General features: G+C 41.4%; 1 protein-coding gene across 2 annotated transcripts in view; it reads left to right on the forward strand.

The window, feature by feature from the left end:
* The first annotated feature begins 1444 nt into the window (after window positions 1-1444).
* Window positions 1445-27171, forward strand: part of SNX1 (sorting nexin 1) — a 42931-nt gene continuing 17204 nt past the window's right edge. For both annotated transcript variants that reach the window (XM_005559760.5, XM_045395591.3), the window contains exons 1-4: window positions 1445-1635; window positions 16599-16710; window positions 22155-22282; window positions 22823-22889. In XM_005559760.5, the coding sequence (XP_005559817.3) occupies window positions 1477-1635; window positions 16599-16710; window positions 22155-22282; window positions 22823-22889 (466 nt within the window). In that variant the 5' untranslated portion in view covers window positions 1445-1476. The remainder of the gene's footprint in view (window positions 1636-16598; window positions 16711-22154; window positions 22283-22822; window positions 22890-27171) is intronic.

Below are 27171 nucleotides of genomic sequence, written 5' to 3' on the forward strand. Positions count from 1 at the left end.
GGCGGGCGGATCACCTGAGGCCAGGAGTTCGAGACCAGCCTGGCCAACATGGGCAAACCCCGTCTCTACTAAGAAATACAAAAATTAGCCAGGCGTGGTGGCAGGGACCTTAATCCCAGCTACTTGGAAGGCAGAGGCAGGAGAATCGTTTGAACTCGGGAGGCGGAGGTTGCAGTGAGCAGAGATCGAGCCATTGCACTCAAGCCTGGGGGAGAAAAGCGAGACTTCTCTCGAAGAAAAAAAAAAAAAAAGTGTATCTTAAGCCCTCTGGCGTTCGTGGGTGTAATGGATGCCAGTAACAAAATTGATTTTATTTTATCCATCCATCCCTCCGATTAAATTTATAGGTACTAATTTGCTATAGGTGATCCATAGGCATGGAAGATACAAAGATAAAACGCTGCCCCTGCCTTCAAACAGCTCACATGACCTGTGAGGGAGTCCATCCCTGAATTTGCAGTTACAACCAAACTAACTAAACTTCTAGTCAAAGATGGTGACAAATGTCATCTCTATTGAGAAGACAGGATTATCTTGCAGAATTGTCCCATGCTAACATGCCCATTTATCTTTAAACTCCAGTCCTGTTTGTCTCGTTAATGTAGGCTTTAGGATCACCAGACAATGAATTGCTTAGGTCCCAGGGAAATTTTGATCAGGGTTTAATAATTTCCCTGCTGTCTATGCCATTCCACTTACTCCACAGCAATTGAGAGGATAATCCTAACATTTTTCCAGCCAAATCTAGGACACTGAGGTCTAACTTCCTCTGTGAGGCCTCCCGACTTCTCCAAGTAGAATTGATAATCTCTTTCCCTGTGCTCCCACAGCACACCATAGCATTGAACATGTTGAACTGTCGATTAAATACCTTCCTTATTTCTGTATCTGAAACTCATAGCAAGATGCCAGGCATACAGTAGATGCTCAATATCTGTATTTCTTAATGAATTAACTGAATGTTGCTCAAGGAATAAGTGGTGAAGCTTTCTTCCAGTCTTGTTCAGATACCTCAATCGAAATATTTATTTTTGGGGGCGAGGAATCTAAGGCCAATTCGTGCTGACTTCTGTGAGGGCATTGTGCTTGGCATGGGTAGATGGCATGTAGAGGTTTTCAAACATTTTAGTTACACTCCTTCATTCAGACGAACTCTTAGAAGCCTGTTGGATAAAGCTATCCAGAGCACAAAGGGCCCTAGGAACCAGAGCAGCCCCTAACTCCTACTTTTCTGCCCCTTTGGCCCCACTCATTAATACCTCAGCATCGCGATCCAGGCCTCGGATTTGCCGGGCAGCCTCAGCTGGCCGGGTGCCGCCCCGCCCCCGGCGCCTAGGCCCCGCCCCTGCGCCTCCGCCCCTTGGATCCCACGGGTCCCTTGCGGCCCTCCCACTCCTCGCACCGTTGGATCGTTTTGCTCACGGCGCTATCTCTCGATAAAGTTGTTGTTGCGGCTTCCGCCGCGGGTGGAGGAAGATGGCGTCGGGTGGTGGTGGCTGTAGCGCTTCGGAGAGACTCCCTCCGCCTTTCCCCGGCCTGGAGCCGGAGTCCGAGGGGGCGGCCGGGGGGTCAGAACCCGAGGCTGGGGACAGCGACACCGAGGGGGAGGACATTTTCACCGGCGCCGCGGTGGTCGTGAGTTCGCATCCCTCGGGGTAGCAGGCGGGAGGACACCCCGAAAGGGAAGAGAGGCTAAGCGAGAATCGGGGAGGTTGGGCAGAGTGGGCCTGGTGAGACCTTGCCTCGGTGTCAGCAGTCCGGGCCCGGGGACCCTGGATGTGCTCAGAGCGGTAGGCTTGGCTTCCCGGCCCCCAGGCGGGAAGAGTAAAGAATAAGGGTTGTGGTGCCTTCCGCGGCTAGGTCCCCAGCAGCGGAGAGCCGCCGACGCCGTCCTTTGACCCTGCAGTATGGTGACTCCACCGATCCACGGGGTTATTTTGCAGGTCGTGTCCTGCCAAGGCTGATTTAGTAGGACCGAATAAGCAAATGGGATGCAAACCTTTCCCCGGTCTTATTGCTTCTAAGATGAATAGCGTTGTGTGGAGTAGCCTGGGGTGGTGACCCGCCCACCAATGCTTTCTTTAGCGCAGCATTTACTGATAATAACCAAAGGCCCTTTCTGGATCTTAGTTTACAAAAGTTATGTTGATTCATCTGATCTTCAGGAAAATAAGGCTAGAGGCTGGTGGAGAGAAGGCACTGCCAGATAAATCACTACATAGATCAGAAAGCTTTCTCCTTTTTAAAGGGATGCGTTCAAGTGCCCAAGTACCTACCTCACTGGAAGCAAATCTGAAATGTGAGGAGGAAATGGTGTTTCCCGTAATGTTACCGGTAGGAGGCCCTTGAGTGTTAGTTGTCGAGGTTCTTGGCATTTTGAACAAATAATTGGACAAAACGCACAAAATAACAGAGGAATGAAACACAAACGAAGCAGCGAAAGCAGGAATTTATTAAAGCGAGAAAGCACCCCACAGGGTGGGAGTGGCCCGGAGCAGGGGGCTCAAGAGCCCACTTACAAAGTTTTCTGGGTTTTGAGTGCTCCTTTTGTGGTTCCTATGGGTTACCCCTTATCTGGATGAAGGATTTGGTCTGTGGCTAAAGGCCGAGGTGAATTGGCGTCCTGTACAGATGAACGATGGTCCCTGCTTGGCCTGTGGCCAGTCTAAGGCACTCTCCCTTTCTATCTGAGATGTGGAAGGGGAGGGTTGCAGGGATAGTAGCCTTTGATCCTTTGCCACTCCAGCGTGGGGAGATGGGGTTTTTCCTTTTGGTTTAGCTTTAGGAAGTTGGCCTTAATTGGCCCTAGGTTCCCTGCCCCTAGACCCAGGGGGTTCCTTTTGGGAATTCAGCTTTGGGAAGTCAGCACGAATTGGCCTTAGATTCCTTGCCCCCAGACCTTGGTGTTTTCTCTTTTAGAAAGTTAACATAAATTGACCTCAGATTCCCTGCCCCCAAACCTTGGTGTTTTTCCTTGATTCAGCATGAATTGCCCTTAAGTTCCCTGCCTGCTGACCCTATTCTTCTGCCTCAATAATAAATATCCGGGTCTCTAATAAGAGTTAGGTATTGGAAAAAACTAATCTTTGTGATGTGGAAATCAGTAATCAGTTATTGGAACCAGTGGAGATGTTTTGGACTGTTTGATGAGAATATTTACTCATACCACTTGGTATAGGTTGTTCCAGGCTGTAAAATTCATTGCTGGGTCTGTGAATTTATCTATTTGGATGCTTCTCTTCATAGTACTCAATGTGTAACCAACGAAATAAAACAGCTGTAAATTCGTTATGCAACATGTGGTCTGAAAAAGTTTGAGGCTTTCCTAATTTATGTCAGATTTTCCCTGTCCTGTATTCAGAAATTGAGTCTGTAATCTCAGCTCATAAGGTGCTTGATAATTCTAATATAACAACTAAAACTGTCAAATGAAGTCTGTTATTCTGAGAAATAATAAATCTTTGTGACTGTCATAAAACAGGAAAAACTTTTTGTTTGTTTTTAGAGACATAGTCTCCCTGTATTGCCCAGGCTTGTCTTGAACTTTTGGGCTCAATGGATCCTCCCTTCCTCCTAAGTAGCTGGGATTGCAGGTGAATTCCTGAGAAATAATTCTTGCTGCTAATTTAGTCTTTCTGTTTGTTATTTAAAATAAATATTTAGTCTGTTCCTTTAGTAATTCTCCTATAAGTCATGGAAGACAGCTACTGTTGGCAACTGCTGGAATGATGTACAGACTGAGAATATGAAAACAGAAACTCTGACACTGAAAGTGATTGGTCACGTAGGCAAATGTTGATTTATTTTCCAAAAAGGAACCTGGAAGGGTGAGGAGTTACTTTCTAGAGTTACCTAAAGCAGTGGCCAGGTGCCGTGGCTCACACCTGTAATCCCAGCACTTTGGGAGGCCGAAGCAGGAGGATCACTTGAGGCTAGGAGTTTGAGACCAGCCTGGCCAACATGGCAAAACCTCGTCTCTACTAAAAATACAGATATTATCCGAGCATGGTGGCACGTGCCTGTAATCCCAGCTAGGGAGGCTGAGGCACAAGAATCACTTGAACCCGGGAGGCAGAGGTTGCAGTGAGCTGAGATTGTGCCACTGTGCTCTAGCCCAGGTGACAGAGCAAGACTCTGTCTCAAAAAAAAAAAAAAATAGAAATTTATAAAATAAATGTAAGAGGCTTCAGTTTGATTCATCTTACCATACTTTATGGAGTTATCAATACCTCTTTTTTGTAAGACTGTAAAAATCCTTTGCCTAATTTCCAGCCAAAAGGGGGGGTGAGGAGGTCAGAATGACCTTGTTCTATCGCAGAAAGCATAATTATTTTTATTTAGGTATGACCCAGGAAAATTGAGTTGCTAAAGAAACTAAAATGCCACCTGTAAGCCATTTTTCAAGCTGCCCATCCTGATGTTAATCTTCAGGATGCCAAGACCCCAAGATAACTCACTAGTTTAACTGTCTTGTTAAACAACCATAAAGAACAAATTGTAATCCAATAAATACTTTAGTTGTGAGCCAAAGAAGATAGAGGATTGTAGCACTTGTGGTATTTTAAAGAACAACATTGAAGAACAAAGTAAGAGTGTGGGCTTTGAAGTCTGTTTTAAATCTAGGCTCTACGGGAGGCTAGCTTATCCCTGGACATGGTACTTAATTACTCTCTACAGTTTCCTCACCTGTAAAAAGTGAGTAATACTAGTATTCACCTCTACCACTATTGTGAAGATTAAATTTAAATGCCGTAAAGTGCTTAGAAGAGTTCCCTCCATAATAAACGTTTAAAGAGTGCTTACTTTTTGAGGGCATGAGATGTATTTGTTGGTGAGCATTTTGTAAACTAGAATTACTCAAAAAAACCCCACAACATCTAATAGTGGATTAGAAAAGTTAACCTTAAAAATGGGTAACACAGTTGATCAAAGTCAAAACTATTATTAACCTGGCATGGTGGCGTAAGTCTGTAGTCCCACCTACTTGTGAGGCTGAGGTGGGAGAATCACTTGAGCCCAGGAGCTTGAAGCTGTAGTGAGGCGGAATTGCACCACTGCACTCTAGCCTGGGCGAAAAAGTGAAGCCCCATCTCAAAACAACAACAAAACTGGTAACATTTATTTGATTAGCTAAAAGCCATCAAATAGACACTTAATGACTTCATTTTTCTGAGACGGAGTCTCACTCTTTTTGTTCAGGCTGAAGTGCAGTGGTGCAATCTCAGCTACCTCCTGGGTTCAAGCGATTCTCCTGCCTCAGCCTCCTGAGTAGCTGGGGTTACAGGCACGCACTACCATGCCTGGCCAATTTTTGTATTTTTAATAGAGACAGGGTTTTACCATGTTGGCCAGGCTGGTCAGGAACTCCTGACATCAAGGGATCTGCCCGCCTTGGCATCCCAAGTGCTGGGATTACAGGCGTGAGCCACCATGCCCGGCCGACTTCAATAGCATTTTACTAATTTAAGTTAATCTTCATCTTTTATTTTGTTGCATGTTGGAGACAGAGAGGAGCATTGAAGAATTTTGAAGTTGAGGCATGTAAAGTTAAAACTAATTTATGGTATGCCTGTAATTTCCTGGGCATTGATACAACAACTGCTGCTGTTAATCATCCCATCTGCTCTTTTTTACAGCCCAAGAGGCTTTGTTAGTTCAGTAATTAAAATGTGTTTCATTATAATTGAAAGAGCAGCCTTAGACATGCATCTCAGAATCTATAAACCAGTTACTTCAATTGGAGAGACTTGACCAGGCGCAGTGGCTCATGCTTATTATCCCAGCATTTTGACAGGCTGAGGCAGGCAGATCACAAGGTCAGGAGTTCTAGACCAGCCTGGCCAAAATGGTGAAACCCTGTTTCTACTAAAAACACAGAAATTAGCCTGGCGTGGTGGCACATGCCTGTAATCCTAGCTGCTGGGAAGGCTGAGGCAAGAGAATCGCTTGGCTTGAACCTGGGAGTTGGAGCTTGCAGTGAGCCGAGATCATGCCAGGGCACTCCAGCCTAGGCAACAGAGCAAAACTCCATCTCAAAAAAAAAAAAAAAAAGAGAGAGGGACTCAAAAAAATTACTGAAATAAATTTGAAGTCATTGCTTTAAAACTACAAATAGTTTAGAGAGTTATATAAGTTATGTATTAGCATTTAGGCAGGAAAGGACATGGTCTTTTCAGAAACTACTCCTAAATCTGTGATCACTGTAACATCTTGCGAGAGGAGGCGAAAGTTTTTTATTTGTTGATAAATAAATACAAGGTTTCTGTCTGTCTCCCAGGCTATAGAGTGCAGTGGTGCAATCATGGCTCCCTGCAGCCTCTACCTCTTGGGCTAAGTGATCCTCTCACCTCAGCCTCCTGAGTAGCATGTGCCAGCATGCCCAGCTAATTTTTCATTTATTTATTTTTTTGTAGAGATGGTGTCTCCCTATGTTGCCCAGACTGGTCTCTTAACTACTGGGCTCAAGTGATCCTCCCACCTTGGCCTCCCAAAGTGCTCTAATTATAGGCGTGAATCACCACGCTTGGCCCAAAAAAAATCTTTTTGAAAAAATTGAGGTAGAATTCACATAACAAAATTTACCCTCTTAATCATTTTTAAGTGTATAGTTTAGTAGCGCTAAGTATATTCACATTATTGTGAAACAGAGATCCAGAACTTCCTCATTTTGCAAATTTGAAACTCTATACTTACTAACAGCTCCCACAGTCCCTGGTAATCCATCACCATTCTGACTTTGTTTCTGTCAATTTGTATGTTTTCGATACCTCATATAAGTTGGAGTCAGACAGTATTTGTTTTGTGACTGGCTTATTTTACTTAGCACAGTGTCCTCAAGGTTCATCCGTGTTATAACATGTGACAAGATTTTCCTCTTTTTAAGGCTGAATAATATTGCATTGAATGTATATAGCACATTTTATTTTTCTGCCAGTGGACATTTGAGTTTGCTTCCTCCTCTTGGCGATTGTAAATAGTGCTGATGTCAATATGAGCGTGCCAATATCTCCTCAAAATCCTGCTTTTAAATCTTTTGGATATATACCCAGAAGTGCGATTCCTGGATCTTGTGGTAGTTCTATTCTCAATTGTTTGAAGAACTTCCATACTGCTTTGCATGGTAGCTGCACCATTTTATGGTCCCACCTCAGCTTTTTAAAACCTGTTTAATTTTGTATCCTAATCAACCTCTGGTAACAGATACCAAATTACAGCTAGATAAGAGAAATGAGCTCTCTTGTTCTGTAGCACTGTAGAGTGAATGTGGTTAACTATATTTATTGTATATTTTCAAAAAGCTGAAAGAGAGGATTTTGAATGTTTACAGCACGAAGAAATAATAAATGTTTGAGGTGTTAGATGCACTCATTATCCTGATTTGATCATTGTACATTGTATACATATATTGAAATATCACTCAGAATCCCATAAACATGTACAATTTTCAACTAAACATAAAAATAAAAAAAAATTTTTAAGAATGATGCTTGTTAAAGATTTTTTGTAGATATCACGTTTTTTTAAAAAAGTTTCCTTCTGTTGCTGTTTTGATAAGAATTATAAAATATCGAATTTTATTATTTTTTGACATCCCTTGGTTATGGGGTTTCTGTCTTAAATCTGTTATATCGTGAGCTGCTTTACTGGAATGGACTCAACATGATTATGGTATATTGTCTTTTTTGTATTTTTTATTGATATCTTTTTATTGTACATCTTTTTGGGATACACATGGTATTTTGACACTTGTATACAATGTGTAATGATCAAATCAAGGTATTTGGGATATTCATCACCTCAAGCATTTATCTTTTTGTTGAGAACATTAGAATTCTTCTCTTCTAGCTCCTGAAATATACGATAAATTATTGCTAACTATAATCTTCCTACTATGCTATCAAATACTAGAACTTATTCCTTCTGTCTAACTGTATTTTTGTACCTATTAGCCAACTTCTCCTCATCCTGCCCTGCCTTCTCTTCTCAGCTTCTGGTACTCACCATTGTACCCTCTACCTCCATGAGGTCCGTGATTTTGGCTCCCACAGATGAGTGAGAACACTTGACATTTGTCTTTTTGTGCCTGGCTTCTTTCACTTAATGAATGACCTCCAGTTCCATCCATTTTGCTGTAAATAACAGGAGTTCATTCTTTTTTATACCTGAATAATAATCCATTTTGTATATATGCCACATGTTCTTTTTTTTTTTTTTTTTTTTTTTTTGGCACAGGTTCTTGCTCTGTCTCCTAGGCTGGAGTGCAGCGGCGCAATCATGGCCCACTTCAGCCTTGACCTCCTGTGCTCCAGTGATCCTCCCACCATAGCCTCCCAAGTAGCTGGGGCTACAGGTGCATGTCACCATGCCCAGCTAATTTTTGTATTTTTTGTAGAGACGGGGTTTTGCCACATTGCCCAGGCTGGTCTCAAACTCCTGGGCTCAAGTGATGCGCCCTCCTTGGCCTCCCAAAGTGTTGGGATTACGGGTGTGAGCCACCGTGCCTAGCCTATACCACATATTCTTTATCCATTCATCCATTCATGGACACTTAGGTTGATTCCATATCTTGACTGTTGTGAATAGTGTGCTGCAATAAACATGAGCATGCAGAAGAAATATATATACTTTGATATATTTCCTTTCTTTTGGATACATACCTAGTAGTGGGGTTGCTGGATGCTATGGTAGTTCTATTTTTAGTTATTTTAGTAATCTCCATACTGTTTTCCATAATGGCTGTGCTACTTCACATTCCCACCCACAGTGTATGAGTGTTCCCCTTTCTCCATTTCCTTGCCAGCATTTGTTGTTTTTTGCACTTTTAATAATACATTGTCTTTGCTGGGTTTGGATTGCTGTTATATATTCTTTTACATTTATGTTCATAAGATAAACCTATAGTTTCTTTCACATGAAAATTGTATGGTTTGAGGAATTAAGATTATATGGTACTTTTTCTGTTTCAAGAATGTTTATATGACTGGAATGATCTGTTTCTTAAAAATTGGTGGTACTCACCTGTAAAACTGTTTGGGCTTGGTATTTTTCTTTATGCTTTATGGAAAGATTGTTAACTATAAACAGTTTATTTCTTTTTGAGTGTTTACAGGATAACTTCTTTAGATCTGGACAGTTTGGTAGTTTTTTTTTTTTTTTTTTTTTTGAGACGGAGTCTCGCTCTGTCGCCCAGGCTGGAGTGCAGTGGCCTGATCTCAGCTCACTGCAAGCTCCACCTCCCGGGTTCACGCCATTCTCCTGCCTCAGCCTCCCGAGTAGCTGGGACTACAGGCGCCCGCCACCTCGCCCGGCTAGTTTTTTTTTTTTTTTGTAGTTTTAGTAGAGACGGGGTTTCACTGTGTTCACCAGGATGGTCTCGATCTCCTGACCTCGTGATCCACCCGTCTCGGCCTCCCAAAGTGCTGGGATTACAGGCTTGAGCCACCGCGCCCGGCCAGTTTGGTAGTTTTATTAAAAGCCATAAGAAAATTGATGGGTCAGCTTTCTCTGTTCTGTGAAACATGCATGGTGGTTGTTCCCAAATATGTAACACATCCTCATTAAGTTTCTTGATATTAGCCCTTCTCTGGTCTTAATCAGACTTCTGAAAGTGAATCTATGTAACAGTATCTTTAAACAAAGGTGTATCACTTAGTTTGTTTCCTTACTAGTTTAGTCACTTACAGCTAATATTAGTAAAAAAGTCTAGTGTGTAGTGTTTTCTACAGGGATATTGCCTCAAACACTTGTTTTTGGAGTTAACATTACATCAAGTGGTCAGATCTGGTCAAATGATCAGAAGTTGAAATTCTACCATATGGTAAATATATTCTTAAAAAAAGTAATAGGTATATGCAGAGACTCATTTTAGTGCTCAGCTCAAATAGTAAAGTTTTACTCCTCATAAGTTTAGATTTCCCAGAAGAACATAAACTCATTAATTTCTTGATCATTTTATTGTACTAGCAGTTAACTTAGCTTTCAGAATTATGGAGGAAAAGCTAATAAAAGTAATTATAAAACACTACTTTTGGAGTAAAGGGAGAAGACTTTTAAAGATGGCTAATAAGCCAGGCGCTGTGGCTCATGTCTGTGATCCCAGCACTTTGGGAGGCCGAGGCAGGTGGATCACCTGAGGTCGGGAGTTCAAGACCAGCCTGGCCAACATAGTGAAACCCCATGTCTACTAAAAATACAAAAATTAGCTAGGCGTGACGACGCACGTCTGTAATCCCAGCTACGTGGAAGGCTGAGACAGGAGAATCCCTTGAACCCGGGAGGCAGAGGTTGCAGTGAGCCGAGATTGTGCCACTGTACTCCAACCTGGGCGACAGAGCAAGACTTGGTCTTAAAAAAAAAATGGCTAATAACAACCTGACTTAAAATTTATTTAAAATTAGGGTTTGGTGCCGGGCGCGGTGGCTCATGCCTGTAATCCCAGCACTTTGGGAGGCTGAGGTGGCTGGATCACCTGAGGTCAGGAGTTCGAGACCAGCCTGGCCAACATGGCGAAACCCTGTCTCTACTAAAAATACAAAAATTAGCCGGGTGTGGTGGTGTGTGCCTGTAATCCCAGCTACTCAGGAGGCTGAGGCAGGAGAATCATTTGAACCCAGGAAGCAGAGGTTGCACCGCTGCACTCCAGCCTGGGGGATACAGCGAGACTTTGTCTCAAAAAAAAAAAAAAATTAGGGTTTGGGGCTTATGAGAGAAACAATAAAGGTTGCAGTCAGACTTCTGGTTTCTGTAAGGGGTTGCCAACCCTTCGTTTACTTAGGCGGTAAGGCCACTCTGACAACTTAGCCATTTGCAGTTCATTAGGTTGGACTGGAGAAAAGAAAAAAAAAATCTGATATCTCTTCCTTGGTCCTCAAACTTCTCAGCACTCTTAAGTAACTTTTGACATAAATAAATCATGAGTAGTTGGTAGTTACTAGAGCAAGTAGCCATAAGTATCTCATCTCCAGGAAAAGCTGTTGCTCAACTTTTTCTGGCTTATTCTTGTGCTTCGTCACATGGACAGCTGGAGCTTCATTCTGCTTTCACAGCAGATTTGAACTGGGTTTGCTTTTTCAATTTAGAAGGTAATCTGCCCATTAGTACTGTGACTCTTCTGCAGTTTTCTGGGCCCTTCTAAGTTTTGTTAGGTTGAGACCCAAAAAGTTTAGTTGGGAAATTAAACCGGAGAATTCAGTAGAATGTGAGGCTAAATTTGGGGGCTCATGAGGTCTCTAATGGCCTTGCTTATGGTTTTCCTTAACTAGCTCAGTGGTCAGCTTCATGCTATTTTCCCCATCCTTCCAGCTGTCCCTTTTCCATTTTCATTAGTCCCTCTACTCTGTGTCTCAGAAGTTCTTTACCTTATTTGTGCTGTGGGCCAATTGGCAGGCTAGTAAAGCCTGTGGACACATCTCCAGAATAATGTTTTTAAATGTATAAAATAAAATACATTAAATTGTGAAGGAAACCAATTATATTGAAATACAATTTTAATACATTAAAACAATTTTACATTAATAATGTACTTAGAGATGAGCATAAATGAGATTTTGAGATCTGTAAAAACCATAATCTCATGTAAAAATACCCAATATCAGTTACAGTCTCACGTACTGCTATTACTATTATGATTTGTTGACTATGATTATTGGAAATGCCAAATTTCAGTTCAAGGTTAATGAAAATGAAATTATAATAATTTTATTCCCATCCAAGTTCATAGATTACCCCCTGAAGTATGTGGCTAATGGACCCCAAGATAACCCCTAGTTAACTCTTTAAGCTATGGAGTTAAACTCTAATTTGTAGAGTTAGATACACCTTATTCTGAAGTCCAGTGGACATTGAATGTCCATTCTCCCAAGCACAAATACTTGTTGTGCATCTGTGCCAGTTTTGAAACGTGGTGGGAGAGGAGTCACTGTCTGCTGTAGGCTGAATAATGCTCCCTGTCCTTTTCCCAAAGAAGTCCACATCTTTTTTTTTTTTTTTTTTTTGAGATGGAGTCTTGCCCTGTCGCCCAGGCTGGAGTGCAGTGGCGCGATCTTGGATCACTGCAACCTCTGCCTCCCGGGTTCAAGCGATTCTCCTGCCCCAGCCTCCCGAGTAGCTGGGATTACAGGTGTATGCCACCATGCCCAGCTAATTTTTGCATTTTTAGTAGAGATGGGATTTCACCATGTTGGTCAGGCTGGTCTCGAACTTCTGACTTCCTGATCCACCCCCCTCGGCCTCCCAAAGTGCTGGGATTACAGTCGTGAGCCACTGCACCTGGCTGAAGTCCACATCTTAATCCTGGAACCAGTGAGTATGTTAGGTTATGTAGCAAGCGGGAGTTAAGGTTGAAGATGGAATTAAGATTGCTAATCAGCTGATCTTAAGATATGGAAGTTACCCTGGATTATATGGGCGGGACAGTGTAATCACAAGGATCGTTAAAAATGTAAGACAGGCTATGAAAGATGATATGGAAGAGACACAAAGAGATGCAGTATTGCTGGCTTTGAAGATGGAAGAAGTGGTCCGTGAGCCAAGGAACCCTAGAAGCCAGAAAGGGCAAGGAAACAGATTGTTTCCTAGAACCTCCAGAAAGGAACACAGCCCGACTGACACCTTGATTTTAACTCATCAAAACCCACTGGACTTTTTCAGAACTGTAAGATAATTTGCATTGTTTAAACTGTTAAATTTGTGATAATTTGTTGCAGCAGCAATAAAAACTAATAGGCTGTCCCGCCTCACTCATTTCTTCCTAGAAGTAAAGGTGGCAAAACCAACAGTATTTCATGCTAAGTTCTTCCAGGGTAATTTTTAAAGACTCCATGGCTGCTCCCTTATGATCTGGGTTTAGCTCCTGGGACAGACTTACTCCTAATTGTTCTTGTCTTATTACATTAGTGTGATCACACAAACTCCTTAACTCTATCTTGCCTTACTATAAAGTATACTAATTTTCCCTCCAAAAATTAGTTACCTCATCCTCCAAGAGCCGTGTTACCTTACCATTTAATTTGGATTTGACCTCTAAATACAGTTGAGTTTTAACAGTACCTCCCTTTTGAGATCCTTTGACTTTAATGTAAGGGTTCTGTGTGAGCAGAGAGCAGTTAAGCAACATGAGGAAGAATCACAACTGGACAACCTAAAGGGAAGTTGCCCAGAATCACAGCAGTACTTCAAATAGTGAATGGCTTCGTCAGCTCTGAGGGGCAACAAGCCCATATCTATACTTCTCTGAGTTAAGAAAATGGTGCTAGTAGCCTAGAATGGCTTGAGGCTGGTAATTGTGGAGAAATACCTGCTCTTAACAAAAGTGCTCTCTCTTTCTGGCATACCTTTCTAGTACCTCTCTGCCAAGACCACACCACTACACAATTTTAAAAAAGAAAAAGAAAAATGCACACCTAAGTAAGTAATGCCAACTTAGCATAGAAAAATAGGTGAAGAACATCAAGACAAGTCATAGGTTCAAATGACCAGCAAAATGAGTGGAAAGAAATTTTCACTACTCAATCTAGTGAAGATTTTTTTTTTTTTTTTTGAGATGGAGTCTCACTCTGTCATCCAGGCTGGAGTGCAGTGGCTCGATAGCTCACTGCAACCTCTGCCTCCTGGATTCAAGCAATTCTCCCTGCCTCACCCTCCCAAGTAGCTGGGATTACAGGCACCCGCCACCACACCCAGCTAATTTTTGTATTTTTAGTAGAGACAGGGTTTCACCGTGTTGACCAGGCTGGTCTCAAACTCCTGACCTCAGGCTATGTGGGCGCCTCTGCCTCCCAAAGGTTATTTGCTCACCTCTGCTTCCCAGAGTGCTGGGATTACAGGTGTGAGCCACCGTGCCCAGCGCAAAGATTTTTTAAAAGAATGCTTAGTGTTGCTGTGGATGCTGCACTCATACTCACTTCTGGGGGAATGTAAATTGTTGGTCTTTCTGGAAGGGAGCGTAGCAGAGCCTTTGAAACTTTTATGTCCGACAATTCTACTTAAGAATCTATCCCAAGAAAATAATCAGATGTGGATTTATATATAGGATGGGACTTACAGTAGTATTTGGTGGAACCTGGAAACTGTCTAGCCTTAGGGGAATGATTATGTCGTATATCCATATAATGGAGAGTTAAATAACTAAAAGTGGGATTTTTGTACACTTTTTAATGACATGAGAAAATGCTCAGGTAGTAGAGGGGAAAAAACAGGATACAGAGTTTTACATAGGTAGATTAATCTTGTAAGAGAACTATAGAAAAAAGATTAGGATAGTAAGTATGGTCATGTCTATCTTCAGCTCTCTTAGAACTCAGCCATGTGTGATTTTTGGGATGGAGTCCCAGAGGATATCTGAGAGCAGTTTTCTGTTCTCACAGGTAGTTGTTATCTAGCTTACTAAGGGAACATAAGTCTGTTTTAATTACAGTTTGGGTTTGTTTTGTTTTTGAGACAGGCTCTTGCTCTGTCACCCAGACTGGAGTGCAGTGGTGTGATCATGGCTCACTGCAACCTTGACTTCCTGGGCTCAAGTGATCCTCCCACCTCAGCCTCCAGAGTAGCTGGGGCTACAGGTGCACACCGTCAGGCTAGGCTACTTTTTAAAAAAATTTTTTCTAGGGACAGGGCCTCACTGTGTTGCTGAGGCTGGTCTCCAACTCCTGGGCTCAACCAATCCTCCCACCTTGGCCTCCCAAAGTGGTAGGTTTATAGGTGTGAGCCACCACATGTGGCCACAGTTTGGGCTTTTGAAAAGGGTTAGGTGAAGGAAAAGAGGTATTAGTACTCTAGTTTTCACTGCAGTATCCCATTCGTGTGGGTCTGTCTCTTGAGGGAAAGATAGACTACTGTTCTAACACTGCTCCAGAAAATATTCTTAGTCATTAACCTTCCAAGTTAAATGGTGGATCAGAAATGGAAAGTTGGCTTTATTCATATTCATATCAAAGGAATGGGTCCTTCTAGGCATTTTTTAAATGACTATATTCTAACCTATGCCTTTTTCTGTTGTTTTAGTCTCCCCTGTGAGCTACTAGTAAATTACATTTGTATACATGTATCCTTAATGTATACTGGATTTTAATCTTTCATAGATCTCCATTTGGAGATGACTGGTGTCAGTGGGAAGTGAATGAAATCAGGTGGCTTCATATGAGATCTATGTACTGTACAAGAGTGTAGGAAGGAAGTAGTTGTGGAAGAAGGTGGGTGGTGATTGGTGATGTGTGAAGCAAAAGGGAAATGCTGCTTTTGTATTTATCCTGTCTGTCTTTCTGCAGCGATTTTTTAGTTTTGTTTTTAAGATTGTTAAAGCAGCTAGAGGACAGGACCACTGTCTCTAACAGACTTGGAATAACATTTAAGCTTATACAACTAAGTGTTCGTGAAGCTTCATTAGCAGGGAATAGTTCCAGGAGAAGGATTGTTTGCTCATATAAGTCTAAATATTAGTATGTTTCTTTTCTTTTTCTTTTCTTTTTCTCAAAAAAAGATTTTTTTTTAAGACTAGTCAAGTGCAGTAGTGAGAAGTGGGGAAATAACAAACAAGGGTTTCGATCTGTAACTGACTTAACAGTCAGTTAATTGAGATAACTCACTAGCTTCAGACCAGCTAACAGTTTCTTTTCTGAAAGGTGTCCCCAATATTTAGATGAAGCTGTTTGCAAATTTAGAGTACCCAAATAGATCTGTCGTTTCACTTTGTTCCTTTGGGTCAGAAAAGGTCTGTCTCCAAGGAACAAACTCCCTCAGATTTGTTAAGGAAATGTTTCATAAAAGGTTCCTTAAGCCAGGTCTTTTAACTGATTTGCCCTTAGGGTCTGACTTCAAAACCCTGCAGTACCATGCCACAGCTTTTGAAGCCAGATTCTCAACTTTCAGTTCATGTTCTGCACAATCCAGCTTTGTTCACTCTGGTACCGGTCTGGGGACTCACTCCACCCTTGTTTGCAACTGATCACTGAGCTTTGAATAAAGGCCATGGACTGACTGTATTTTCACCATGTGCCCACTAGGCTAAGCATGATTAGTTTTTATTCTCCTAGCTTAAAACAGAATGTTATTGAAAATTGTATTTGTGTGAGTTAAGGATGAAAAGATAAATTATACTTTTAAACAGCATTAAAACGTAGTGTTATACCTTCCTTTGCGTGTTAGATGGGTCAGTAATATCCACACAACTGGGCTTCAGTTAACAGTTTAGCTGAGGCTACAAAGTGTCAAAGCTTGAATTTTGGACTCCAGTGCTGTATCCTGGTCACTAGAATGTGCACAGTCAGCATTTGAAAGAATAAAGGTCATCAGCAGAGAAAGAGAAATACATTTGGACAGGTTCTTTTGAAAATTATCTGTGTGTACACATACCCATGTTGGTATCATGTGCTTTGGGGCAGGGCATTTTAGCAAGGTCATGTTGTTAGAAATTAACCCTAAAATGTATGGACTTCTTTTTGCTCTGTCATTACTTGGGCAGCACTTACTTTACTAATAATGATTTGCTGCTTATTGAACTGGCTGACTGGTGGCAACTGAGGGAGGCATTAAAAGTTGCTTTCTGGCAAGTTGGGTTTGTTTTTCATGATGATGTTTTATTCAGAGTATCTCTTTGTTTTCAGAGTAAGCACCAGTCTCCAAAGAGAACTACATCCCTTCTTCCCATCAACAATGGCTCCAAAGAAAATGGGATCCATGAAGAGCAAGACCAAGAGCCACAGGATCTCTTTGCAGGCAAGTTTGGACTCAAGAGTTGTTCTAGGAACCTCCTAAATGGCTTTGTTAAGTTGCTGAGTTAAAGTCAAAACCAAAGGTGAAAAAAAAATATTGGGAACATAATTTTATATAAAATACTTTTGTGGAGGATTCCAAAGTACATGAAATACAGGCCCTGCCATCAAGATTCTTTCAGATTTAGGGAGTAAGATATAAATACACAGTTGTTGAAGAAGGTGAGTTAAACTGTTGAAACAATAACAGAAATGCAGCTGGAAGAATGATAGAAATACTAAGTCACAGGAGCTCAGAGGAGTGTGAGACCAGTGTCTAAAGCAGTGCCTGTAGCCTTGTGTGACCAAGACTAGGAGTAAGAAATGCATTTGGTGTCATAATCCAAAATATGTGCATACTGGTACAAAACAAACAAAAGTTTTATTAAATGACTTGCCCTTACTACTTCTAATACAGCCTGAAACTTTTTCTATTGTTTCCTTTTTCAGTGCTCTTTGCAACACATGGAATTGATTTCAAATCTACCAACAAGCTGTAACCTCCAGTTTGAAAAACACTAGTATAGGACAGTTTCTCAACCTTGGCACTATTAACATTTGGGGCTGGAGAATTCTTTGTTCAGGGGTGCTACACTGTTCTCAACAGAGGGGGTGCTTTTGCCCCCCAGAAGACATTTGGAAATGGTTGGAGACATTTTTGGTTGTCACAGCTGGGAGTGCTAATGTTATCTAGTGGGTAGAGGCCATGGATTCTGCTAAACACTCTATACACAGGACAGGCCCTCAGAACAAGGAATTACTTAGCCCAAAATGTCAGTAGTGCTATTGTTGAAAAAACCCTGTCTAAAGTGATCTTGGGCCGGGCACAGTGGCTCACACCTGTAATCCCAGCACTTTGGGTGGCCAAGGTGGGTGGATCACTTGAGGTCAGGAGTTTGAGACCAGCCTGGCCAACATAGTGAAACCCTGTCTCTACTAAAAATACAAAAAATTAGCTGGGTGCTGTGGCGTGCACCTGTGCTCCCAGCTACTCAGGAGGCTGAGGCAGGAGAATTGCTTGAATCCTGGAGGTGGAGGTTGCGGTGAGCTGAGATCGTGCCACTGTACTCCAGCCTGGGTGACAGAGCAAGACCCCATCTCAAAAAAATAAATAAAGTGATCTTGGAAGAAGCAGGATTTATGTAGGAGAAGAGGAAAAAAGAGCCCCGTGGTTGGGCAGGAAGTGTAAGGTATGTTTGAGCGGCAGTCAGTAAAGTTGGTGGACCACAGCAGGACATTCTTGGAGAAGTCATGGAAGATAAGGCTGGAAATGTAATTTGGAAAGAGATTTGGGAGGACCTTACACATTAATAATTCGAGTCTGGATTTTCATCTTAATGCCAATTAAAAGCCTTTGGCAGCTTTGTGTAAGGGATGTGATATGGGCAAAGTAATGTTTTAGGAAGACTGACCTAGTGGAATTGGAATTATATTAAATTAATTGCAGTGGGCAGAGACCAGATAATATTTTAGAAGGCAGTCACAAATTAGTTCAAGAATGAAATGGCAAAGACTGAACATAAGGTAATAAAAGCAGGAAAGGAAAGGCGAAAACTTTTCAAAAGGGAAGTCAACAAAATCTGATTTTAGTGATCGAATATAACGGGTATCAAAAAAAAATGCAGATTGAAGACCAAGTCAGAGGTTTCAGGTCCAAGGATTGAGAAGAAAATGGCATCATTATAGAACCCCATTCTAAAGAAAAAATTGTCTTTGGGGAAAAAGTTAGCTTTGGTTTTAGATACTTTAAATTTGAAATGCAAAGGGAAATACCCAGGAGGTGACTTGAATTTTCTTTCCTACCTGAGGAAAGACAAGAACTGGACATACGGGAATCATCTTTCTAGAGGTGGTAGTTGAAACTTCCATGTGAACGAGAGCCTCAAAAGAGTGAATGATGAGGAGGGAGAAAGATGAGGGTGGAGGGTAAGATCTTGGGACAACTCTTACGTTAGAACTCTGGTAGGAAATTGAAAAGACATACAAGGAAAGGAGATTAGAAGAAGGAATATAAAAATTGAGATTTTCCACTTCCCTTCATCCCTGAAATTTGAATATACAGTATTTATTCTGGTACTGATTATTTTTTGGATAAAATTTCTGGAGGAGGCCAGGCACGGTGGCTCAGGCCTGTAATCCCAGCACTTTGGGAGGCCAAGGTGGAAGGATTCCTTGAGCCCAGGATTTAAGACCAGCCTGGGCAACATAGCAAAACCTCATCTCTATTAAAAAATAAAAATATAAATAAATTTCTGGAGGAGAAGTGATATGAAGGCAAATAATGAATTTTCTTTGGTTATATGGAAGATTGAAAAGAAAGTGAATTTTCTATCTCTGGGACCTTAACATTTATATGATCTTTCATTATAAGAAGACCTGACCTAACAGTTTAGTGTGATAGTTACCCAGTGATTGAGTTTTATACACATGAACTTGTAGATCTTTATTAGGGACATACTTGTTCGTAGTGAGGATTCTGATTTACTTCATTCCCCTACTAGTTTTATAAGTAGCCAATACCTGCTTCACTTCTAAGAAAGGAACATAAGATATCTCGAGAATGGAATGTCTGCAATGAGACGTTTAGTTTAGGACTTGAATAGCTTCCCAGTTGTTTTAGATATTTGACTGTGGAAACTTAAATGTTCTGATATCATTTTTAAATAATAAATCTAGTGATGATCAGAGTCTCTGATGGAGCCTGAATGCTTTTCCATTACTCTTAACAGGAGTTCAAAGAAAAAAGCATGTTTTAATATAAGTTTTGGCATCTTTATCATGTGAATTTCAGTAGAAGATACACAGTTCTTCAAAAGGCTGTTTTTTGTTTTGTTTTGTTTTGTTTTTTGTTTTTTGTTTTCCCCAAGGCTGGAGTGCAGTGGTGTGTGGTCATGGCTCACTGCAGCCTCGACCTCCCAGGCTCAAGTGATCCTCCCACCTCAACCTCCTGAGTAGCTAGGACCACAGGCAGGCACCACCACGCCTGGTTAATATTTGTGTATTTGTTTTGTTTTATTTTTTATAGAGACAGGCTTTTGTCATGTTGCCCAAACTGGCAAAAGGTTTTTAGTAGCATTCTAATAAGTCAAATATTTTAGATGAGCGATACTTCTTGTTTCATTTCCAAACATGTTTGTTAACTGAATTATTTGTGTGGGACCTGCATGATGTGAATATCCAATGCATATTTCAACTGGTTGCTTGTTTCAGAGACTCCTAATATCCTAACATGTTCATGATATGTATGGTTAATCCTCGAACAATGCAGGCGCAGCCAAAAATTTGTTTATAACTTCCCCAAAACTTTTCTAATAGCCTACTAGTAGCCTACTGTTGACTGGAAGTCTTACTGATAAGATAATTAACTAATCAGTTAACATATCTTTTGTATGTTACATGTATTATATACTGTATTCTTACAATAAAGTAAGCTAGAGAAAAGAAAATGTTATTAAGAAAATCATAGGAAGTGAAATGTATGTACCTTTCATTAAATGGAAGTGGTTCGTCATAAAGGTTTTCATTGTTGCATCCTCACATTGAGTAAGTAGGCTGAGGCAGAGGAGCGGTTGGTCTTGCTGCCTCAGGGTGGCAGAGGCAGAGGAAAATTCATGTATAAACGGACCCATGCAGTTCAAACCTGTGTTGTTCAAGAGTCAGCAGTACTTTTTTGCTTGTTTGTTTTATACTCCCACCCCAGAGTCAGATTATGTTACCACCTTTCTAGCTTTCCTCATAGGGATCAGATTTCATTTCTAACAGTGTGGCAACCCTGTTTGCATACTTGATTCACATTTAATGATTAGAATACTGATCTGGGACTTGATTATGCTATAGGCATATATGCGTAAACCATAATCTCTGCTTTTGTTTAGCTCCAAATGAAAAAAGAAGAAGAAACAGCATTCTTTGAATTTCCTAAGATTAAAATAGAATACCTACTGATCAGACCAAACCCAAATAGATATTTATGTTTTCTGTTACTAAAAAAGAAAAAAAGTTTGTACTGTTTAGGCTTAGAGCATCTAGTTCCATTGCTCCAAGTTGAAAGTGCATTCTTTTTATTTGCATGAAAAATTTTGATGCCTAAAAATGGTACATAATGCTATTTTTAAAGTCCCGTCTCTGGAACACTGAGGGAATGAGTCGTTCTGTTCAACTTAGTTCTTTCCGGATAGACAAAGGCAGCCCTTAAGCACTGTTTTTTAAACTGTTTTGAATAGAAAGATTTTCAGATATTACACGTCTTTCTTCGCAAATTGGATAGCATATATTAAGTATATAATTTAACCTTTACAAGGAGATCTAAACCATTAGGAAAAATTCTTAAATTATGCTAAAATAACAGTGCTGTCATCAGGTGTGGAAAACTTCCCTTTCCCAAATGTTACTGTGTTTGTGTCTTGGCTCCATGTTTTTCTAGCTTATGGTTTTCCTGACTCTTCCTTTGATGTCATTTTTTTCCTGTCAGTATGCCTGCCTCTTCTACCATATTGGTGTGTAAAGCGAATATCTGAACTTCTTTTACAAACAATTTTTTTTTTTTTTTTGGAGATGGGGTCTCCCTCTGTCGCCCAGACTGGAGTGCAGTGGTGTGATCTCGGCTCACTGCAACCTCCGCCTCCGGGGTTCAAGCAATTCTCCTGCCTCAGCCTCCCAGTAGCTAGGACTACAGGCTCAGGCCGTCACACCTGGCTACTGTTTTTTTGTATTTTTAGTAGAGATGGGTTTTCACCATGTTGCCCAGGCTGGTTTCAAACTTCTGAGCTCAGGCAATCTGCCCACCTTGGTCTCCCAAAGTGCTAGGATTACAGGCATGAGCCACTGCACCCGGCCCTTTACAAGTAATTATAATAAATAGGGCTCATATAATGTTCTAAAAGGAATACTCCTAAGATTAAAATTGACAAATAAATTAGCCAGGCATAGTGGTATGCACCTGTAGTACCAGCTATTCAGGAGGCTGAGGCAGGAGAATCACTTGAACCCACAAGGTGGAGGTTGCAGTGAGCCCAGATCGTGCCCTGCTGTACTCCAACCTGGGCAACAGAGTGAGACTCTGTCTAAAAAATAAATAAGATTTAAAACATAAAATTAATAAACTTATTTTGGCTGTGTTGTCTTTTTGCTTATATTTGGTTCTTGCCTAAATTCTAGGTAGGAGAGGGCAGCCAAGTGATTGTACTTGGAAAGGAGAAGGAGAGGTTGTTCTGCTAAGCCTGTGCTAGAAGAACACTTCCCTTACCTTCCTCCCCTTTTCTCCTTGTAAACATTTTTATGACTCTTAGTCTGACAGCCTCTGTGTATTAAGAGTGCTTGCTATTGTTCTTGTAAGTTCTTAGCCTATACAAGTTTAGCCTTCAAAGACCCACTACTGACCTTCATTTTAAAATATCAACTTCATTTTAGATGCCACAGTGGAGCTATCCTTGGACAACACACAAAATAATCAGAAGAAGGTGCCAGCCAAAACACTCATTTCTCTTCCTCCGCAGGAAGCCCCAAATTCTTCAAAGCACCAGCCAACCTATGAGGAGGTGAGAATCTGCACTGTTGGTCTCACCACTTTTAGGTATTTAGGACTGTGTACTGCCAGTCTGAAGTGTGGTTGAGTATAAACCCTGAGAACATAGTTATGACTCTTGAAGGAGATCTTTATGCTTAATGGACAGCCAGAATCCAATACAGGAGTCTTTCTTGGGCAGGGTATCTATTGCCCAGAGCACAAAGGCTTTCAATGGTTACTCAAGATACTTGGTGTGTGAAGCTTCCATATTCAGGAGTATAGTTTCTCCTCACTCCCTTCCTAGCCTGCAAGAGGCAAGTCTTTCTAAATCTGGCAGTTATTCATTGTCATCAAAATAAGATTTTAAGAGGATAGATGTAACAAAGACTTGTAAGCTGGCTCCTAATTTAAAATTTTGAGAGTTGGTTCATTGGGATTGTTGGGAATGGACAAAGGCTGAACACTGAAGGATACACCTTGATTTTATCAGATTGATATAAGGTTATTAACAGGGTAAAATTAATAGCTTTTTTTCATATCAACTCTCATGATTTGTCTTTTCTTGAAAAAGCTAGAGGAAGAAGAACAGGAGGATCAATTTGATTTGACAGTCGGTATAACTGATCCTGAGAAGATAGGTAAGTGGTTCTTAGGACTCCTTGTGATGTTAGGATGTGGCTGTGGAAAGCATAGGTAGCTAGTTTCAGGATGGCTACCCTCAGAGTTGAACTAGCCAATGTGAAGTACTTCATTAGTATCTTTTCTGTAAAAGTAGACCCCTTGCTATGTTTCTAAGGCCAGAGACTGCAGTTACTCAATGCATTAGTCAGTCTTTTCTTGGCTTTAGGAAGAAAAATCAGAATCATCAAATACTACTAGAATCCCTTTTTATTTTTATTCTTTTTGTTTTTTGTTTTTTAGAGACAGGGTCTCATTTTGTCACCCAGAATGGAGCGCAATAGCACTATCATAGCTCGCTATCACCTCCAGCTCCTGAACTCAAGCAATCCTCCTACCTCAGCCACCCAAGTAGCTGGGACTACAGGCATGTGCTACCATGCCGACTAATTTTTTTTTTTAAGAGATGGGGTCTTGCTATGTTGCCCAGGCTGGTCTCAAACTCCTGGCCTCAAGTGATCCTCCTACCTTAGCCTCTTAAAGCACTAAGATTACAGGCATGTGCCACTGCACCCAGCTAGATTCTCTTTTTAAAAACCCAAACAGGCTGGCCGTGGTGGCTCACACCTATAATCCCAGCACTTTGGGAGGCCAAGGCAGGCAGATCACTTGAGGTCAGGAGTTCGAGAACAGCCAGGCTAACATGGTGAAACCCCATCTATACTAAAAATGCAAAAATTAGCCAGTCGTGGTGGTGTGCACCTATAAATGCACCTACTCAGGAGGCTGAGGCCAGAGAATTGCTTGAACCCAGGAGATGGAGGCTGCAGTGAGCTGAGATCATGCCACTGCGCTCCATCCTGGGCGACAGAGCAAGACTGTGTCTCAAAAAAACAAAAACAAAAAACCCAAACATTATCTCTCCTTCAGAGTTGATAAGACCCTTTTTTTTTTAAGATAGTAAATTCCATGTGAGCACCCTAAAAAATACATGTTCTCAAATTGGGAGACATTGAACTTATTTTTCCCTCAAGAAGTTTGAAACTCTCATTTATACATATACTTTTGATAACCTTATGAGGTGGTGAAGTCTGTCTGTGGGGTCCAGGTTGAATTGTACTCAAATTGAAGTTAGATCTTCAAAAAGCATAACACTTAACTTTGTCTGAACTTGGATTTTTATGATGGCTTTCCCCTCTCCCAAGCTTGCAAGAGTTATCCCTGAGTGGAGAACAATAGGCCTCGTCTTTCCTTGTTCTAGCTGTAGTCCCTTACAGAAGAGGCTATACAGAGCCTGTCTTCCTAAACAGGAGTGTTTATACAGTTAAGAGGACAAATGTAATTCTCAACCCTTGGTCTATTTGAAACTAGGGACAGGAACTTGTTAGACTTTATGCCAAAATGGTTATCTTTTTTTTTTTTTTTTTGAAACAGGGTCTCACTCTGTCACCCAGGCTGGAGTGCAGTGGTACAATCACAGCTCACTGCAGCCTCCACCTCCCCAAGCTCAGATGATCCTTCCACCTCAGCCTCCTGAGTAGCTAGGACTACGGGTATGCATCACCATGCCTAGCTAATTTTTTGGTATTTTTTGTAGAGACAGGGTTTCACTATGTTGCCTACCCTGGTCTCCGGCCAAAACGGTTGTCATTAAACTGTTGATTTTAGGCCGGGTGCAGTGGCTCACGTATGTAATCCCAGCACTTTGGAAGGCCAAGGCAGGAGGATCACTTGAACCCAGGAGTTCAGGACCAGCCTGCCCAACATGGCAAGACCACGACTCTACAAAAAGTAAAAAATTTGCCCTGTCTCTACAAAAATATAAAAAATTATAGAGGCATGGCGGTACATGCCTGTAGTCCCAGGTACTTGGGAGGCTGAGGCGGGAGGATCACTTGAGCCTGGAAGGTCAAGGCTGTAGTGAGACAAGATAACGCTACTACACTCTAGCTTGGGTGACAGAGTGAGATCCTGTCTCAAAAAAAAAAAAAATTTTTTTTATTTGAACTGTTGAGTTTTGCTTTTCCCAGACTGTTGCACTGGTAGGATGTTTTTGAGGTTCTTATACAGTTCTGTCATTTAACAGAAAAGGAAATTGAGGACCAAAAAGGAAGTAGCTTCCCTGTTAGGGCACAGTGTGGCCCATGGTAGAGCCTGGGCCAGGATTTTGGATTATATGTCTAGATTCTCTCTTGCTTCTCTAATATTTATGGATATTCTATAAACACATTAATTTTAAGCTAGTTATTCACTGCTTTAAATCCTTGGTGGAATAAGATGAATGAATGGCACTAATTCTCTTAAAATGTAATAAGTCATGATGTCTGAACCAGGAGAGGGAACATACTGGTCTCCTAAGGCTGCTGTAGCAAAGTACCACAAACTGGTTAAAACAACAGACATTTCTCGCAGTTTTGGAGCCCAGAAATCTCAAATCCTGGTGTCAGCAGGCCATTCTCCCTGTGAAGACGCTAGGGAAGGACTGTTCATGCCTCTCTCCCAGCTTCTGGCAGCCTCAGGCCTTCCTCGGCTTGTCGATGCATCACTTCAGTCTCTGCCTTTGCTGTCATGTGGCATTCTTCCTAAGAGTCTCCACATTGCCTTCCCTCTATGCATGTCTATCTCTGTGCACACATTCCTTCTTTAACAAATAAGGACGCCAACCTGAGTGGAGTAGGGCCCACCCTAATGTCTTCATTTTAACTTGATTGCATCTATAAAGACGCTGTTACTAAATAAGATCACATTCTGAGGAACTGGGAGTTAGAACTTAAAATGCACCTATTTTGAAGGGGACACAATTTATCCCATTACAGAGAGGAAATTAAACAGTCCATGGATCAGATGTATTTAAACACAAATCACTCTTGGTGATAAGTTTTCATCTCCTTGCACTGTAGTCTAGATTCTTAGTCATGTTGATGCCAAGAAACCAGCTAATTAAAATATTTTCATATTCAAGGCCTGATCTTTGTAACAACACATTCTGTTTGTGTGGGCTGTTTATTCAACATGTGCTTCTTGTTCCTGCACACATCTAAATAATCTAGAATTTAACTTTTACCAGGATATGCTTTTTAGAGCCTTGGTAATTTGCATGTGTTATCTTCAACTCTGAAATTATTCTGGAAATTTACGTAAATTTAAAACCTTGTATTACTAGCTCATTTGCAGATCTGTGTGCTCTCTACGTACATGCAGTATGTCTCTTTTCATGTTCATTGCCTAAGTAAAAGCAGCTGAGAAACAAAATATCTGAAGATCCTGCTTTTCTTTTTTCTCTGTGTTTGCATTTAGACTTTCCTTTTTTTTTTTTTTTTTTTTTTTTGAGATGGAGTCTCGCTGTGTTGCCCGGGCTGGAGTGCAGTGGCCGGATCTCAGCTCACTGCAGGCTCCGCCTCCTGGGTTTTTACGCCATTCTCCTGCCTCAGCCTCCCGAGTAGCTGGGACTACAGGCGCCCGCCACCTCGCCCAGCTAGTTTTTTTTTTTTTTTGTATTTTTAGTAGAGACGGGGTTTCACCGTGTTAGCCAGGATGGTCTCGATCTCCTGACCTCGTGATCCGCCCGTCTCGGCCTCCCAAAGTGCTGGGATTACAGGCTTGAGCCACCGCGCCCGGCCGCATTTAGACTTTCTTAATTGCAGGCACTAAATTATGGGATTCTTGGACATTTGACCATAACTATTCTGCTGTGAATGAAATTTTGATATTACTTCTATAAAGTAAACTTAAATTTCTTTTTTTTTTTTTTTCTTTTATCAGTAGTAAACATCCTTAGTAGTATTGGGTAATGTTAGTAAGGTGGTTTAGAAGAGAACTAAAGTTGGTGATCAGTATAAAGTAATTTTTAAAGTTTAGCTTATGGGTTCTGTTTTATATACACCCTTTTGGTAGGGGCTGGGGAAGTACAGCAGACAAGCCCTCTGTTCCTGTGTAATCTTCAAATTCTTGGTACATTTTGCAAAAAGCAGGCATTTCCAGCCATCTTACTGAAACCAAGTTGTAATGTGTGACCCTGCTGATCCAGTACTGCCTACTTTTCCTTCCCTTGGCCCCTCACGCATCCCCCCAGAACCAGTTCAGGGGCCTAAGCAGCTGGTAACTGTTGACCTAGGTTTTCCTGTTTGATGTGGGAAGGAATCAAGGGTAGGGGAGGCAGGGGACAAAACCAACCCCAAACACCGTAGTCCAGCACTGGAGCTGTGTCTGTTTGGATTCTAGAATATGTCTTTTCAGTGCTCAGGGTATCAATGGCATCTTTATCTCCTTAAGTGGTCTAGGTCAGGACATCACCACAGAGCA

This window comes from Macaca fascicularis, chromosome 7 (assembly GCF_037993035.2).
Source record: "Macaca fascicularis isolate 582-1 chromosome 7, T2T-MFA8v1.1".
Classification (NCBI taxonomy): domain Eukaryota; kingdom Metazoa; phylum Chordata; class Mammalia; order Primates; family Cercopithecidae; genus Macaca; species Macaca fascicularis.